Source organism: Sciurus carolinensis, chromosome 11 (genome assembly GCF_902686445.1).
Source record: "Sciurus carolinensis chromosome 11, mSciCar1.2, whole genome shotgun sequence".
NCBI classification, from domain to species: Eukaryota; Metazoa; Chordata; class Mammalia; order Rodentia; family Sciuridae; genus Sciurus; species Sciurus carolinensis.
In genome coordinates, this window is record NC_062223.1 from 66701467 (window position 1) to 66719254 (window position 17788).

A 17788-nucleotide genomic window follows, 5' to 3' on the forward strand; every position below is an offset into this window, starting at 1 on the left:
AAAAAGGCACATTTATGCATTGCTGGTGAAGTTTCAAATTGGTGCAGCCACTATGGAAAGTAGTATGGAGATTCCCCAGAAAACTTGGAATGGAACCACCATTTGACCCAGCTATCCCACTCCTGGGTTTATACCCAAAGGACTTAAAATTAGCATACTACAGTAACACAGCCACATCAATGTTTATAGCAGCTCAATTCACAATAGCTAGATTGTGAAACCAACCTAGATGTTCCTCAATAGATGAATGGATAAAGAAACTGTGGTATATATACACAATGGAATATTATTCAGCCATAAAGAAGAATAATATTATGGCATTTGCTGGTAAATGGATGGAGTTGGAGAATATCATGCTAAGTGAAATAAGCCAGTCCCAAAAAACCAAAGGCCAAATGTTTTCCCTGATAAGTGGATGATGATACATAATGAGGGTGGGGGAGATAGAGAGGTAAGAGAAAAATGGAGGAACTTTAGATTACATAGAGGGAAATGAGAGGGAGGAGTGGGCAGGGGTATGAAAGATGGTGGGATGAGACAGACATCATTACCCTACATACACGTATGATTACACAAATGGTGTGAATGTACATCATACACAACCATAGAAATGAAAAGTTGTACCCCATTTGTGTGAAATGAATCAAAATGTAGTCTGTAAAAATAAAAAAAATATACTGTCTTTCTTCTCAAAAATGAATTCATCTATATCTCTCAGATTTACATGCCAGTTAAGAATGTGTTGTCTTTGTAATAAACATAAGTTTAGGAGCTTAGGTGACTTATCCAAGAATAGTCTATAAGTCAGAAACATCTCAGGGCTGATGTTTACTGCTCTGTGGCCTCTACTTTGTGTAGGCACCACCTCATTGAATCACACTGGCTGCCAGTCACTCATTCTGTCAAGGCACAGCTTCAAAATAAAACCTTTAGAAGATGTAGGCACTGAAGTAACAGTTACAATATAAATGCACCCATGGTTGATGTGCCATGAATACAACCTGCAATTTGAGTCTTTATTTGGTCATTGACAAGAGTCTTAAGTTTCCAAGTCAAAACATCAGTGAAATTTGGAATTGGGCCTTAAGTTGTTGATTTTGTTTATAGGAAATCCTTTTAAGACCTTGCTTTTTGTAATGATTTTTTTTTAAGTCTGTGGAAAAGTTGAGTAGATGGAAACTAATGAAGAAATGTACTACCAAATTGTAATTCAGTAGTACTGTGGTTTCTGCTTTTATCTAGTAAAAAGCAGGAAATAGTATAGGAATCAGTTCATTCTTCTTCAGTTCACTATTATTTATTTGATAATAACAATTCAAATTTAAAAAGTCACTTAAAATCAGGCAGGCGCCATGGCACATGCCTATAATTCCAGCGTCTGGGGAGGCTGAGGCAGGAGGATCACGAGTTCAAAGCCAGCCTCAGCAAAAGCGAGGCACTATGCAACTCCGTGAGACCCTGTCTCTAATTAAAATGCAGAATAGGACTGGGTATATGACTCAGTGGTTGAGTGCCCCTGAGTCCAATCCTTGGTTCCAAAAAAAAAAAAAACTTAAAGTCAGAGCTTGCTAATCATGTTTTTCTTCCAGATTCTCATTAGAATAGTCTTTAAGATACTACTGTTATCCAAACTTAAAATATTTATTTATTTAAGTGTTAAAGTTTAGTCACATGAGGAAAGAAATGTACTAATATAGTAGTAACCTATTAAATACAGCATATTTGGAGCTAGATGGTAATAGCCAGCTTTCTAGGTGTCTGCCTGCCTTACTGCCCATGTAAAAGGACAACCTAAAACCGACAACCTGTTCCTCTACCCAGGCATGTGCTTCTATTTTCCAAGGACATCCATGACATCTCACATGGGCTTTCTGCTATTGTACTATGTCCTTGTACAATTATGTCATTGCCCCCACCAAGTCCTTGAGCCCTTAAATACTTCTACTCTCTACTAAATATATATTAAATGTTATGTACACATGCAGAGTTTTACTTACTGGTTTTCCCATCTTGGTAGGGCAGAGCTACTCTGAAATGAAGTTAGCATATTACAATGTAATCTTAGTTTTGCTTCCATGGTATGCCTTCTAAATTGTCAGACTGTGGCAAAAGATTACAACCACTATTTGTGACTTTATGCTAATTTTTTTGTACTAATCCGTTTCTCTTTAGATTTTTGTGACAAACTACATAAATCACTTTAGTGAATACTTCAGCTCACTGAAAAGACTCCTTAAGTCCTAGAAAGGCCATTTTTCGTTCTTCTCAGATAAAGAGCAATCCAAGAATCTTTGGCATCACCAAAGTTATTTTTAGGGTACCTAATTTATTTATTTATTTATTTGTTTACTTATACATACCAGGTATTGAACCCAGTGGTGCTTAACCACTGAGCCACATCCCCAGCCCTCTTTATGTTTTATTTTGAGACAGGGTCTCACTAAATTGCTTAGGGTCTTACTAAGTCGCTGAGACTGGCTTTGAACTGAAGATCCTCCTGTCTCAGCCCCCCGAGTCATTGGGAATACAGGCATGTGCCACTGTGCCCAGGGTGCCTCATTTATTATTTTTATCTAGAAACAGTATTCAGTTCTATCAGCAGAGAAATAAGAACGTATGCTGTCGTAAGTAAACATATAGCCCCTTTGTATTTGTTACTCCATCTCTAGAATCTCCCTTGCCAGTGGGACCTGTGTATCAATACCTCTTCCATCCTTACTCTTTATTCCACTACCTTATTATGAATTTGCGGCTCTCCAATTGTACATCTAGTTGATAGACAGTTTGCTTAGAAAATTGCCTTTGCTCCAAGAGGAATTGCGTGCATACTAATGAATAAGGAGAAACAGACAGGTAGATTATCTACTTTGAGCAGTAAAATTTTCAGGAAGAGCCATTTGTACGTCAGATTTCAGTTAATGAGCATCCCCCCACCACCACCTGTCCCATACTGGGGATTGGACCCAGAGCTTCAAGCATAAGCCCTCCACAGTTGGGGTTTTTTGTGGGTTTTTTTGATGCATAGAGACAGGATCTCTCTAAGTCACCCAGGCTGGTCTTGAACTTCCAATCCTCCTGCCTCAGCCTCCCAAGTAGGTAGGATTACAGGCATGTGCCACCATGTCCAGCAAAATATGCATGTCTTTATAGAAATATATCCTAATCTCAATTCTATGAGATAGAAGCCAAGTCAAAGAATTACAGTATCAGCAAAACTTTACAATGTCCTGGTTAAAATTTTAATTAATCTAGGGTTAAAAACCTAAAAATTCCATTTTAAACCACATAGTTGGAAATTCATTTTGAACCAGTTTCCTGTCTTAATAGATATAGTAAAAATAAACTCAAACAACCAATCTTCTTATGTGAGGGTTTTTCAGGACTTTGGATTTGTAAATTCTCACCTAGGAACAAAAATCCAGGAAATAAAGTTTCCATAGCTGGTGCTGGATCTTGACTGAGTCTACATACACTGGCAGGTTTGGAGTGAATTTGTTATATTCCTGCAATATCTAAGATGCTGAAGGTGAATATTCTAGCTGAGACTGCTAGACCATGAAAAATTCTACCTGACATTCAGAAGTATTTCCAACTCACTTAAGAGCCCACATATTTTGTAAGAATAAAATTCTAATTTGATGAAAGAATTTTAAAAACTTGCTCAAGGTTATTATAATAAAAGTTGACCTACCAACTTAATCTAAACATTTTCTTATCTCCACTTGTAAAACAAATTTGATAAGAACATATGTCTTCAAGAGGTAAATAATACAGATTATTTTATTTTCTGTTTAATTTTTATTCCATATATAATAACCTTATTTTAAAATGTTACGTGTTAATTTAGGAAATAAAAAAAATTACAGCTTATCACGAAAATAGAGGTCCCAGCCCTACTTCCAAATATCTGTCTACTTTCCAGGGAAAACTGTGTTGAACTCCTTAGGTATTTATTTTGGTATTTGACTTTGCTTTTCTAAGTAATAAGCATTCACTGCTATTTCTTAATTTTACAGTATTAGACATTATGAAGTGACTTGCATTGTGAACATTTAGGTCTCTTACATTACCACCACCTCTGCCTGTCCTCTTACAAATTTCCCCCTCCTTCCATTCCACATGGTAACACATCCCACCTGTTAGTCTGACATTATCTGATTTCTACTCTTTTGCTTGTGGCCAATTTTATCTCTGTGCTATGTTGTAGGATTCCCTTTCATGGATTAAGTGTTAATAAAGTTATGCCTTATGTGGGTCTTTATTCATTCATTAGATAGGCATTAGTTGGATTTTTCAAACTGAAAAATCTGTGATCTTTGGTTCTGGAAAATACCAGAATATTCTTATTTCATTTATTTGATTATTTTCTCCTCTTAATTTTCTCTGGTTCTCTTTAGAATTCCTACTAATTAGATACTAACTAGATTTTTTAAGATTTATCTGTGCTGGTCCCTGTATCAGTAGTTCATTCCTTTTTATTACTAAGTACTAGTCCATTATATAAATACCCTTGATTTGGCAATCCATTAACCTGTTGGTAGAAATTTGGATTGTTTCCAGATTTTAGTTATTTCAAATAAGGCTACTATGAATAGTCATATACAAGCTTCCTATAGATATGTATTTTATTTTTTCTTGGATACATAACCTGGAAATGGAATCTTTGTAGTAGGTATATGTTTAACTCCTTAAGAAATGGCTAACTTTTTCTCCAAAGAACTAACATTTCTACTCCTTCCGGCAGCTTGAGACTTCTAGTTCCTCCACATCTTCATGTTAGGTTTTAGCTATTGTTAATTTAGCTTTATGTTAATTTTAGCTATTCCAATAGACATGAAGTAATATGTTGTTGCAGTTTTCATTTGCATCTTCCTAATGACCAATAATAATGAGTTTCTTTGCAGGTGCTTATTTGCTATCCCTATATCATCTCTGGTGAAGTATCCAGATATTTTGCCCATCTTTTTTAACTGGTTGGTTAAAAATTAGACTTCAGCCAACCTGTCTAGGTTTGAATTCCAGCTCTGGCTATACCACTTTCTGGAAATGTTCTTGTGGGCAGGTTACTTAACTTCTTAGTGCCTCAGTTCCCTCATCTTTAAAAAGCTGGGCATGGTGGCTCAAGCCTGTAGTTCCATCTACTTGGGAGGCTGGGGTGGGAGTATTACTTGAGACCACAGGTTTGAAACTAGCCTGAGCAACACAGGAAGATCTTATTCTTTAAAAAAAAAAGACCAGAGGAAATAATAGTACTTACCTCAGTGGGTCATAAGATTTCTGTAAGGTTTAAGTGAGTTTATAAATATTGGTAGTAAAAGAAATCTCCAGAAATTTAAGATAGTCTCTGCATTCTACATTATTCTTTAAGATCATCACATGTTTATGGAATGAGTCCTGCTTTCCATCCTGAAATTTAGTTTCTCTCTGAGCTCTCCAAAAGGAAACTCAGACCTGGGGAGCGAACATGTAGCCAGACAAGATTTAGACAGGCCCTTTGTACTTACATCTTAACCTCTCCCTTGATTATCTGTCTGGTCTCTCAGATGATATCTGTCCATTTATTTGGATTTTAATATGGCCTGCTGTTTGGTGAACCCCATAAGTTTATTCTCCATATCCTGCCCCATGCTGGGTTTCCTTTGAAAGCTTTGTGGAAAATGAATGGCATTGCTTAATCTAGTACTTTCAGAGCTATTTTTTCTAGATAAGGAAGGAAATCAACACATTCTTAATATCTTACAAAATTGCATGACAAAATATCACTTGTTTCTTTAGGACAGCATCATAAGAATTATTATGAAGTATAAAATAAATATTAGTGCCAAAATTGAAGGGAAAGGGAGATGTCAATTGACATCATCATTCCCTACCACCACTCTCAGTATGGATTGGATCTCATCTTTGTACAAAATAAATATCATGAAGCTAGCAATATATACCAGTTTGAGAAACTGTCTTGGAAAAGTTTTTACTTAAAACCAAAGAACTGATTAAAATCAGGAGACAGTTTTATCCACAGGTGCTTATTTTCTCTGTTTAACGAAACTACTATTTTCACAGATTATACAGAATCAGAAAACCTAAAAAGTCTCATTACATCTTTCTCTCCATAATTATATTACAATTTTGTTTTTTGGGGAAGCATCTTAATTTTTATATCTTACAGAATTTTTGTATCCCAGTGTAATGGAAAATCATATTTCTGTTCCCATCTCATCTTACCCATCTTGTCTTGCAACCTTGGCAAACCCATTCTTTTATAGGGTTTCTCAAATGTGCAGTGAAGACATGCAATATTCACCTTACTTTTGCAGTCTGCTTTGCAGCCCAACCAGACTGAAAAGTTCCATTTTTACAATTTCTATCTAAAGTTATGATGGAATCTCAGTAGAATAATGTGCTACTGCCCTCTGCTGGTCCTGAGAACACACCTGCCCATCAGTGCAGTGGCCCTGCCCAACTTAACACTGGGCCCCAGTGTCCTTGCTCACAGTTGAACAAACAGCAAGAAACCACAAAGAAAGGCAGATTTCATGTTTGAGGAAATAATAATATTTTTAGCATCTGGAAAATAGTGATTTCTTATACATATATCAGATGCCGTAGCCTCTCGTGACTGTCTTGCCACTGGAAGTGTTTATCCTATAATCACTTCACCCTGCTGTAATTCTCATCAAGCAAACAGGCAATGGGTTCTGACCCTTTTGGACGATGGTCACTCTCTTTTGCACCATTTCTATTTGGAACATAGAGTCCCACTTCTGTTGAAAAGATTTAGAGAAGCTTTTGCATATTCATTTTAGTTTGTGAATAAACAGGAAGATAATATCAATGAATATGTGCCGCAGAAAGGGAGTATGCAGCATCAGTGAGAAAAATGCCGTAGGGGAAAAGAAAGCTTCTTTAGACTCTCAGATTCCTTTAGAGCTCTGTCAATTTTTACATTTTTTTTCTTTTTTTTTTTTTTTTTAGGTGGTGGGGATTGAACCCAAGGCCTTGTGCTTGCAAGGCAAGCACTCCACCAACTGAGCTATATCCCCAGCCCCCCTCTTTCAATTTTTAATAAGAGATTTATAATTAATAACTTTTGGTATGTTGATTTTCCTTTAAAAAAGGAAAAAAAAAACTGATAATATCCTAAGGAAACTAATGAGGATTCGTTAAGAGCTCAGTTTCCTGAACCTGTCTATTTTAATGTAATTTCAGAACTCCAGGGCTTTTGGAGCTGCTGTTGTTTTCATTATGTACCTCATCTGTATGAAAAGGCACTGCTTCCCAGGCTGGGAATGCAGCTCTGTCATGAAGAGTTTCCCTTGCACGTGTAAGACCCTGGGTCCAGTCCTTAGTGCCATGAAAAAAAAGAAAGGAGAGGAAAGGAGAAATGGTACTACCTCTGACTGTTCTCATGGGGAAGGCAGTTGAGAATTATGCTTTTATCTTATTTGAATTTTATACCTTTAGAATCTTTTTCCTAATAGGTCTGTGCACTGCTAGTAAAGCAATAGTCAGTCCTTACAGTGAAGGACTAAACTGTGAGGGGTAATCCACATCCCAAGTATCTATGTGCAGAGGTATAAGGAACACGTGTCTCACTGTGTATGGCTTCTGCTTACACACTCTCAGCACCAAACATTTGTCCATGATTTCCCATAGGTAGATAGTAGCTATTCTTTGTGCACTTTGGCCTCAGGGAACTATTCAATTTTTTTTTTTAATTTTTTAGACCTGTATTTTATTCATTTATTTATATATTGTGCTGAGAATCCAACCCAGTGCCTCACACATGTTAGGCAAGTGCTGTACCACACTGAGCCACAACCCCAGTACAGGAACTGCTCGATTTTGCTTCATGGTCAGCCCTAATTTATAGCCACCTAACAGGGAGAATGGGGGTGGAAGCTAGTCATTTCAGCAGGAGTACAAAGAGCCTCTCAGGAGCAAAATCACAGCCATCTTGCTTCCAACTATACAATTACTACCTTCTTTAAAATATTTTTTTTGTAGTCACTGGACCTTTACTTTTTATGTGCAGTGCTGAAAATCAAACCCAGTGCCTCACACATACTAGGCAAGTATCCTACCACTGAGCTACAACACCAGCCCCACAAGTACTACCTTTTATGTTAGGCTTGGTGCCTATTCCAGGTTTAGTTTTAGTATACTCTAGACCAAAAAGGAAATTAGCATATATTGAGCATATAATTTTTACCAAGTATTTTGTATATGTATGTATCTCTAAGAGGCAACCAACTTTTCCTACATAATTGTTTTCTGTACAACCTTTAGTGTCTAATATTTCAGAAGAGAATTTATTTAGTCGCTTCAAAAGAAAACTTTTTAGAAACTTTTTAGTTTTACTCACAAAAAACAGATTCTAAAGAATAAAATGGATACCTCCAAAAAATTGCCTATTGAAGATCTAATCTGCTGTTTTATAAGAAATTATGAATTAAATTTTTTGAAGCACCTTAACTTTTAGAAGTGAAAGCAGCAGCTGTGGAAAAATGACTCATCATTAACTGACATTTGGCAATGTAAATTTTTTTTGTACTGGGGATTATAAACCTAGGGGTGCTTAACCATTAAGCCACATCCCCAGCCCTTTTTAAAAATATATATTTTATTTGGAGACAGGGTTTCAATAAGTTGCTGACTTTGAACTTGTGATCCTCCTGCCTCAGCACCCTGAGCTGCTGGGATTACAGGCATGTGCCACCATGCCTGGTGTAAATTCTCTTTTTAAAAACACAGAGCTGGGGATGTAGCTCAGTGGTATAGATCTTGCCTAGCATGTATGAGACCCTGCATTTGATCACAGTATCACACAAAAAATTTTTTTTAATGTATGTAAAGTCTTATCAGAGTTTTCAAGACAAAATACTGACTTTTGAGAAACACGATCCTAAGTAAGGGTGGGGTACAGTCGTGCAAATTGGCAAATAATTTGTTTTCAGTTCTTTTTCAAAGACCCTTTGGTATAGTAAAAAGGTCAGGGGTTTGGAAACAAACTTTGAGCCTGAAACTTAGTTCCACCACTTACTTGATTGCTCTATGACCTTAGTCAATCACATAACCTTCCCCAAACTTCTGTTTTCTCTTCCTTAAATTGTGGATAATAATGTTCATCTTAGAAAGTTTTTAGTATTAAACTAGACATGTAAATACACATGAAGTACCTACCAAGTACCTACAGTTAGCTTTCCTTCCTTCTGTTAATTACCTCTTTTTTTTTGGAGTTGGGGGGATACTGAGAATTAAACCCAGTCTATATGAGTTACATCCCCATCCCTTTTTATTTTGAAACAGGGACTCACTAAATTGTACAGGCTGACCTCAGACTTGTAATCCTCCTGCTTCTGCCTCCCAAGCAGCTGGGATTATAGGTGACACACTGTTATTAATTACCTCTTAAATTTACCTAATGCTGAAACCCCACAAAAAGTCCAGGAAAGGAATAGTTACTTTCCCATACTCAGATTTAGTTACTAGAAAATGTCCTTGAAGCCCAGAACAGTCTTTTGGCAGGTATGTAAGCCAAGCAGCAAGCAACTAGGTGAGAAAGTACTGAGCTAGAGTTAGCACTGGGGAGAGAACAGTTCCATGAACCACAAATTCAAGATTTGCCCTCATTCTGTGTGTAAGACTAAACTCATATCTCACTTAGTGAAGTTTAAAAAAAGGTACTCTTAAAACTGGGTGAAAGAAAATTTAAATTATCTGGGGTTCTATATTTAGATTATGATATATTTTATTATATGTCCTAATTATAATAACAATTGTATAGTGCATACTGTGCACATGGTACATTGATAGGCTTCATATATTCTCTAATTATAAAGTAACATCTTTGATTTTTATCTGTTACTAAATTCCCATTTTGATAGGTAAAGTAACTGAGATCCTAAAAGATTTGATGACAAGCTAAAGTTTGCCAGTTAAAAATGAGTAAGATACTGATTGCTAAACCTTTGGAGAAATCCTTTGATCACCTCTCCAATTAACTGTGGCACCTGTGAACTTCTGAACTGTCATAACTCTAGCAGCCACAAGGTGATAGATATTGTGTGTTCTTACAGAAACTAGCCCCTGGAGTCAGCCAGTTTGCCTACACCTGTGTGCAGGACCATCCCATTTGGACAAATCAGCAGTTTTGGGAGACAACTTTTTACAATGCAGTGCAAGAACAGGTTCGCTCCCTGTATCTCTCAGCAAAGGAAGACAATCATACCTTATATCTGAAGCAAAAGGTAAGAGAAAAGAAGGGTACTTGTATGATACTAGGATTCTGATATTTAAGAATGCTTACTTGAATATTCCAAAACTAGTCATTTCCTACTAGTGTATTTGAGATTTACTTTAGAGAACCCTGTGGTGAGTGTCTTTCTTTTGTTGATTTCTGGCATATTTTTCAATAATACTTCCCAATACTAGCCCTATAATTATTTTATCATATTTAATAAATAAGAATTCTTTGGAAACAATTATAGGAAAGCGAATAGAAAGAACAAACCTAAAATATATCAAAGTATAAGTCTCTGTGCAACTTCCTTGAAGAAATGTCAAATTAAAGTTAATTTATTCTAGGACTGGGCCATGTGGTCAAATGGTAAAGTGCTTGCCTAGCATTTGCAAAGGTCCTGGGCTTGATCCCAAGCACCACAAAAGAAAGGAAGGAGGTGAGATGGCAGCAAAGAAGAAAATAGTTAATTGACTCTAAAATAAATATAAAATTAAATAGTTCTGGAACTGGAGTTGTGGCTTAGTGGTGGAGCATTTGCCTAGCATGTGTGAGGCATTGGGTTCAATTCTCAGCACCACATAAAAATAAATAAATAAAGGTTCATCAAGAACTAATAAAAATATTTTTTAAAAAAATTAAATAGTTCTGATTACAAATATGCCAGCAATAAATTTAAGTCTTCTGTTATGAATATTCTATATGTTTCTGTATATCTCAATAGCATATAATTTTTTCAAGAATGAATTTAAAAATGTTTATAATTCGAAAAAGTAGTTTATATAGTCTGAAATTTTTAAATTTACTAGCTCTCTGGTATGGGACAAGTCATATTACCTCTCCGTGTCTTATTTTCTCATTGGCAAAATGAATAAATATGATTATTGTTAAGATTTTAGTGTTTAATACTTGTACCTGGAACATAGTAAATAAGTGGTTTTATTTGTTCAGAGTTTTTTTTTGTTTTGTTTTGTTTTTTGTGGTACCAGTAGCCCATTCATGGCCTCACACACATGCTAGGCAAACACTACCACTGAAGTACATCTCCAGCTCTAAAAAATAAGCATTAGAAGTTATCATCCTCATGAATTGAACTTAAAGCAGCCTAAAAATTAGCTAATTATCAATTTTGATTCACTTAACAGTTAATTTTTAGCTCTACTTACTGGGCAAATATATCACTACTGATCCTTTCCATCATTTTCCACTTTAAATTAACTTGATAGAATATAAAATAAATGATTCTTGGTATCTTTTGGGGGGGGGCAGGGTGATGGGGAAGTACCGAATATTGAACTCAGGGGCATTCAACCACTGAGCCACATCCCCAGCCCTATTTTGTATTTTATTTAGAGACAGAGTCTTACTGAGTTGCTTAGTGCCTCGCTTTTGCTGAAGCTGGCTTTGAACTCTCAATTCTCCTGCCTTAGCCTCCTGAGCCACTAGGATTACAGGCGTGCGCCACCATGCCTGGTGATTCTTAGAATCTTAACAGAACCTACACAGTAGTATTCAAATATTTCTGTGCCTTATATTATTTTAGATATAGTATTGGTCTGTTATTTAATATAAGAACAAATAGCATTGACATCCGCCTGGTATGCCAAATTGTTCTTCACGAGCTATAAAATGCTATGAAAATGTGAATCACTGTTCTTATTATTTAACTCTTCAGCCAACTAGGAATCCCTCTTAAAAATTCCACTGTCACCTATAAACTTGTGTGTATGATAGTGCCTGACTCCCACATTTACAAGGAAATTAGCTATATTTTTTGTGACCTTGGTTAATCCATCTTCTCCCAAAGAGCAGAAAAAACAGAGTATTAGCAAATGCTACTGGAGGAACTATAGGTCAACAGTTTATTGTAACTAGTAGCTTAAAAGGGATGAGACCATTGTGATAAATAAATACAATGAAATTTTAGCAATGAGAAACATCCATCTGTGTTTTGCTTCTGCTGCCTTAAGTCTGTTGCGCAGTTCTAAAGACTAGGTTTTGTTTTGTATTGATTGTTATATTTTGGTTTTGTGTTTTCATTTCTGCTGCTAATATGTGATAGAAGATGTTTTCTTAATTTTTAAGACAGTTTTCTTGATTTTTAAATATTTGCATGGTATTTTTGTCAAAAATAGTGAATGCTGATAAAATATATAGAAACATAGAATATTCCAAAGAGAAGATCTAAATTTTTAAAGCTCATATGAATTGATGGGTGTTCTTCTTTGTCTTGTTTCTCTGTTTTTCTAGGATAAGCTTCCTGATGACCAATATCAGGAGAAGACAGCTATGGACCTGGCAGCCGAGCAGCTACGCCTCTGGCCTACTCTGAGTAAATCAACTCAGCAGGAGCTAGTGCAACATGAGGAGAGCACCGTCTTCAGTCAGGCCATTCACTTCGCAAACCTCATGGTCAACCTGCTAGTTCCACTAGACACAAGTAAAAACAAGCTCCTGAGGGCATCAGCGCCAGGTGACTGGGAGAGCGGGAGCAACAGTATTGTCACAAACAGGTACTGGAAAGTAGAGACACAGAGACCCTCCTTCTGCTGTTGTTGGGGCCAGTCTTGGCTTAGCAGAAAGTATAAAGTATTTTGGGCAAATATTGTACCTATTTCAAAAATTAACCATTTTCCCCCATCTTCAGCTCAGCTTTCTTCTATTAAAATACCTTTACTTCATCCTACTGTTCTTAACCTTCTCCCACATATTCTTCTCTTTACCTCAACTTGTATGTGGAATTTTCCTAATCATGTGCTCAATCGTGCCTTCCTTTCTACCCTCCAGTGACTTCCCATACCACTGAGAATAAAACCCAAAGTCTTTATCATGGCCTGCAGGACCTAACAGGACCCTGACTATATAAGCTTTGATCTTATTTCCTATCATTCTTCTGTCAACCAGCCTGCTAATACTTGGTTCACGTACTCATACTAACCCCAGATTCTCCAAGCATAGTACTGCCTTAGGGCCTTTATATTTGTTATTTCATCATACTTTTTCTGAAATAGCCATAAGAATCATACCCTTATTTAGGTATTAGCTTAATATCACCTACCAAGAGAGACTCTCCTGACTTCCCTATCTTAAGTATCACCTCTAACACTCCATCTCCCACCATGCTTTTATTTTTCTTTTGTGACATTTTCCACAATTTGATTTATTTTCTTGTATTTGCTTATTGTCTATTTCTTGTCTGTTTTGTTCAATGCTATATTTCAACTTCTTTGCATATAGTAAGTACTCAGTAATATTGAATGAGTAGATGATTAAGTGAATGAATAAATGAACTAATCACCTGAACAGTAGTAAAATACTACCCTTTTTCTGTCTTTATTGCTGGATGTTGCAGCTTCCTGGTGGTTTTTCTAGCTCTCCTGAATCCCTCTTCTCTGACTCTTTCAGGCAGCTTCTCTTCTCTTTCCATTCTCAATCCTGCCAGTACTCTTCACACTCTGTTGGAAAGTTCATTCAAAGGCCTAACTCTTTGGCCCTGAACTCTGAATATTCCTATCCAGACACTTTTTTTTTTTTTTTTTTTCTCAAAAACACCTCAGAGTTTCTGTTCGGCTAGACAGTGTGGAGCCAGAATTTTGCACATACAGTCATCTGCTCAGATCTCTTTATTTCTTCCTGTAAGGTTCTTGTTCATCCTTTGGTCATTTTATGTGAACAACATAGCCTAGGCCCTTATTACTTCAAGCCATAATTATTATAATAGTCTCTTAGTTGTTTCATTTTTTCATTCTTCTCTTTTAGGATTTATCTCATTGTTTCATTCCTCTCTTGCTGTAGTTACTACCACAAGAATCTTTCTGAAATGATGCTTCCACATTCCTTTACTGCTCATAATCTCACAGATTATTTCATTAATTCTGCACTCAATTGCTTGATTTTTTAAAGATCTTCCTTAATGTGTCTCAGCTTTATCTCCCAGTGCTGTTCAAGTTGATCTCCATTATGACTGTCAATAACTATATTTTCCTTTTTCTTTGAAGTTGTCATTAGTTGACTATGATCTCTCAAGGTCTGCATAGTGAGTGGCAAAAGCATCTAAGTTCTTTAATAGTTTGGGATGATACAATGGCCACATTTTCTGCTTAGCTTTACTTTAATAGTTTTTCAATTGATGTGGTTGGTTTTGGATTGAGCTTTCATATCTGCTTCATTTCAAATTTGTTCTCTCTTCCTGCATGATTTTTTCACATACAGAAGAGTGGTGGTTTCAAAGTGACCCAAAGATTTGTGACTCACTCAAGAGAGAGAAATGCCAGCAAAAAAAAGGATCATAGGATAGTTTGGTTCTTCCTTATGGAAGAATGTGCAAGTTGCTAAAAGTAGTTCTTTTACTCCGCCTTCCAGGGTACATGTTCCCCAGTTGCCAAAGATAGCCACGTTACTTTGTCTGATTCTATGTAGTAATTAACTTGAGAGAACAAGTTATTTTGGAAGGTTTAGGTAACAGATAATAAGTGCAAGAGTCGCTGTTAATTTTTTGTGGTTCCTGAGATCCTTTTGGGAGAGTCACAGAGGGTATTCCTTACAGAAACAAATGCTACAGGATAATGCTGGACAGTAGTTTCCAAAGGTAGGCAAGTAGAACATCATGTTTCATTACTGTCTTTAATAAAGAAGCCATGGAGTGGAGTGAACCCCCTCCTACTTCTAGCAAGTTTTAGTTGCTCTGTAAATCGATTGACATAGTTGTCATTTGTTGCATTTGAGTACTGACTGTGACTTCTACCTTTGATTTTCCTAGTATTGCAGGAAGTGTAGCTGAGAGCTATGATACAGAGAGTGGGTTTGAAGATTCAGAGAACAATGACATTGCCAACTCTGTTGTGCGGTTCATTACTCGATTTATTGACAAGGTTTGTACAGAAAGTGGAGTTACTCAGGATCACATCAAGAGCCTTCATTGCATGATACCAGGTAATCACTTTACAAATATTAAAGATTCAGAATATTAGAGATAATCGAGTTCCAGCATACAACCTGTAATACCTGTCTACATATAGTCTACCCATGTTATTATCTTCTGTTTTTTTAATATTTTTAAGTTGCAATAACATATGTATAACATAAAATTTGCCATTTTAACCATTTTTAAGTATATAATCCAGTGGCATTAATTGTGTTCACAGTATTGTGCAACCATCACCACTATTTCCAACCTTTTTTCATCACCTCAAATAGAACTGCAATAAGCAAAAACTCCTGTTTCCCCACTCCCCAGTCCTCTATATCATCTAATTTACTTTCTATCTCCATGAATTTGTCTATTCTAGATATCTTATATAAGTGGAATCATACAATATTTCAATCTTTGTGTCTGACTTATTTCATTTATTTAATGAATTTCATTTTCAAGGTTTGTCCATATATCAGAACTTACATCTCCTTTTTATGGCTACATGATATTCCATTGTATGGATTTACCAGATTTGTTTACCTATTCATCTGTTGATGGTTACTTGCATTGTTTCTACCTTTGGGATATTGTAAATAATGCTATTATGAATATTCACATAGAAGAATCTTGTGGTACTTAATTTCAGTTCTTTGGAGTATCCACTTTAGAGTAGAATTGTTGGGTCATATGGTAGTTCTGTTTAACTTTTTGAGGAACTGCAAAAATTTGATTAGTTTTAAATTTAAAAATAGTTTTGATTAGTTTTAATTCCACTTGTGTGCTCTTTCATTTTGATTACTCTGACTCTTCCTAGGAATTGTAGCTATGCACATTGAGACCCTAGAAGCAGTGCATCGGGAAAGTAGAAGACTTCCACCTATACAGAAGGTATTTGTTCCAGATTACATCCCTTCAGAGTGCAGCATCTCTTCTCAAAATCAGCATCAATAGTTGTGTTCCAGAAATTACCTTCTCCTAACCTCTTACAAATACAATTCTGGTAATACATTAAACTTGCAGAGGAGTTTGTCATGTGGAACCTTATAAAAAGGATGCTGAAGTGGAAATAGTATCCTTTCTTGAATTCAACAAAAGAGCACTAATAACCTCTTTCTGAGTCTTGTATAAGGACACAGAATTATGAATAATTCTAACTTCCAAGCCCAACCCAAGAGTTTATGCCCTGCCTACTTCAAAAAGAAAAAAAAAAAAAAAAAGGAATTTAAGCAATTATAAAAGCACTCAATTCCACTGTACATCACAAGCAGCTGGGAAGTCTATTAAAAATTCAGAGTCCTGAACTCAACTTAGCCTCCTGGAATCAGAGTACCCTGGGACATGGCCTGGAAATCTGCTTCCCAGATGATTATTTTGCAGCTATCTGACACCAGTCTCTGGACTAGGGTTTAGGACCCTCTTGCTTATAAAACAGAATTATTGGGACTGGGTTGTGGCTTAGTGGTAGTGTGTTTGCCTAGCATGTGTAAGGCACTGGGTTCAATTCTTAGCACCACATATAAGTAAATAAATAAATGTCCATTGACAATCAAAAAATATTTTATAAAAACAACTATTAAATATAAATTTAAAGAGAGATCAGAAGCCAGATAGGAAAAAATAATGTATCAGAAATTTAAGACAGTAATCATTACTTACATTTACATTAGCTTTAAGCCTCCTAGAGCCAACAAAAAGCATAGTGCTGATTTGTATAGTTTTTATCACTTAGTAAAATATAGTAGACATTCATTTTCTTTTTCTGTGTTCTGATCTCTTCAGAAGAATGAAACATGTAGTTCCTTATATAAAGGATACTGAGTCCAGATTTCTCAAGGTGTATAAATGTTTGTTACTTGGCCAAGAATAGGTCTTTTTAAAAACATCATTTTTTTAAGTATTTGTTTTTCAGTTTGCAAACATAATAATGCTCTTTGTATAAAATTTAAGCATAAAAGAAGCATGCATTGTTCAAAATGAAAGTCCTCCAGTAGTCCTCCCTACCCTGTTCCTACCTCCACCATTAACCATGATACCACTTTTAACAAGTTGATTTATATTTTTGCAATGTTTTTCTTTTTTCAAAAATGGGATCATAGGACTAGAGTTGTAGCTCAGTGGTAGAACACTTGCCTAGCATGTGTGAGATACTGGGTTCAATCCACAGCACCACATAAAATAAATACCTACAACTAAAATATATTTTTAAAAAACTAGATTAAAATATGCAACTGGTTTGCAACTTGCTTTTCTTAGTGTTCCAGGGACTAGGGATATAGCTCAGTTGGTTGAGTGTTTGCCTAGAATATGCAAGGCTTTTTAAATTCAATCCCCAGCACTACAAAAAACAAAAACAGTGTTTCTGGGCACCTTGCTATTAATAAGTAGAGATCTCTGTCATTTTTTTTTTAAGTAGAAAAATGATCCATTGAATGGATATGTCAAACATATGACTTACTTCCCAGTGATTTTACTGTGAATAAGCAATGCTGGAATGATTTGACACTTGGATACAGAACTTAACTTCTGCCTCTTCCCAAATGTATTTTCAGCCGTGCACAGTGGTGTATGCCTGTAATCCCAGCATCTCTGGAGGCTGAGACAGGAGCATCAGGAGTTCAAAGCCAGCCTCAGCAACAGCA

General features: G+C 36.0%; 1 protein-coding gene across 2 annotated transcripts in view; it reads left to right on the forward strand.

Annotated features, from left to right (window-relative positions):
* Positions 1–17788, forward strand: part of Sbf2 (SET binding factor 2) — a 456025-nt gene that overhangs the window by 368713 nt on the left and 69524 nt on the right. For both annotated transcript variants that reach the window (XM_047516120.1, XM_047516121.1), the window contains exons 18-21: positions 10077–10247; positions 12488–12750; positions 14997–15169; positions 15964–16037. In XM_047516120.1, coding sequence (XP_047372076.1) covers positions 10077–10247; positions 12488–12750; positions 14997–15169; positions 15964–16037 — 681 coding nt within the window. The remainder of the gene's footprint in view (positions 1–10076; positions 10248–12487; positions 12751–14996; positions 15170–15963; positions 16038–17788) is intronic.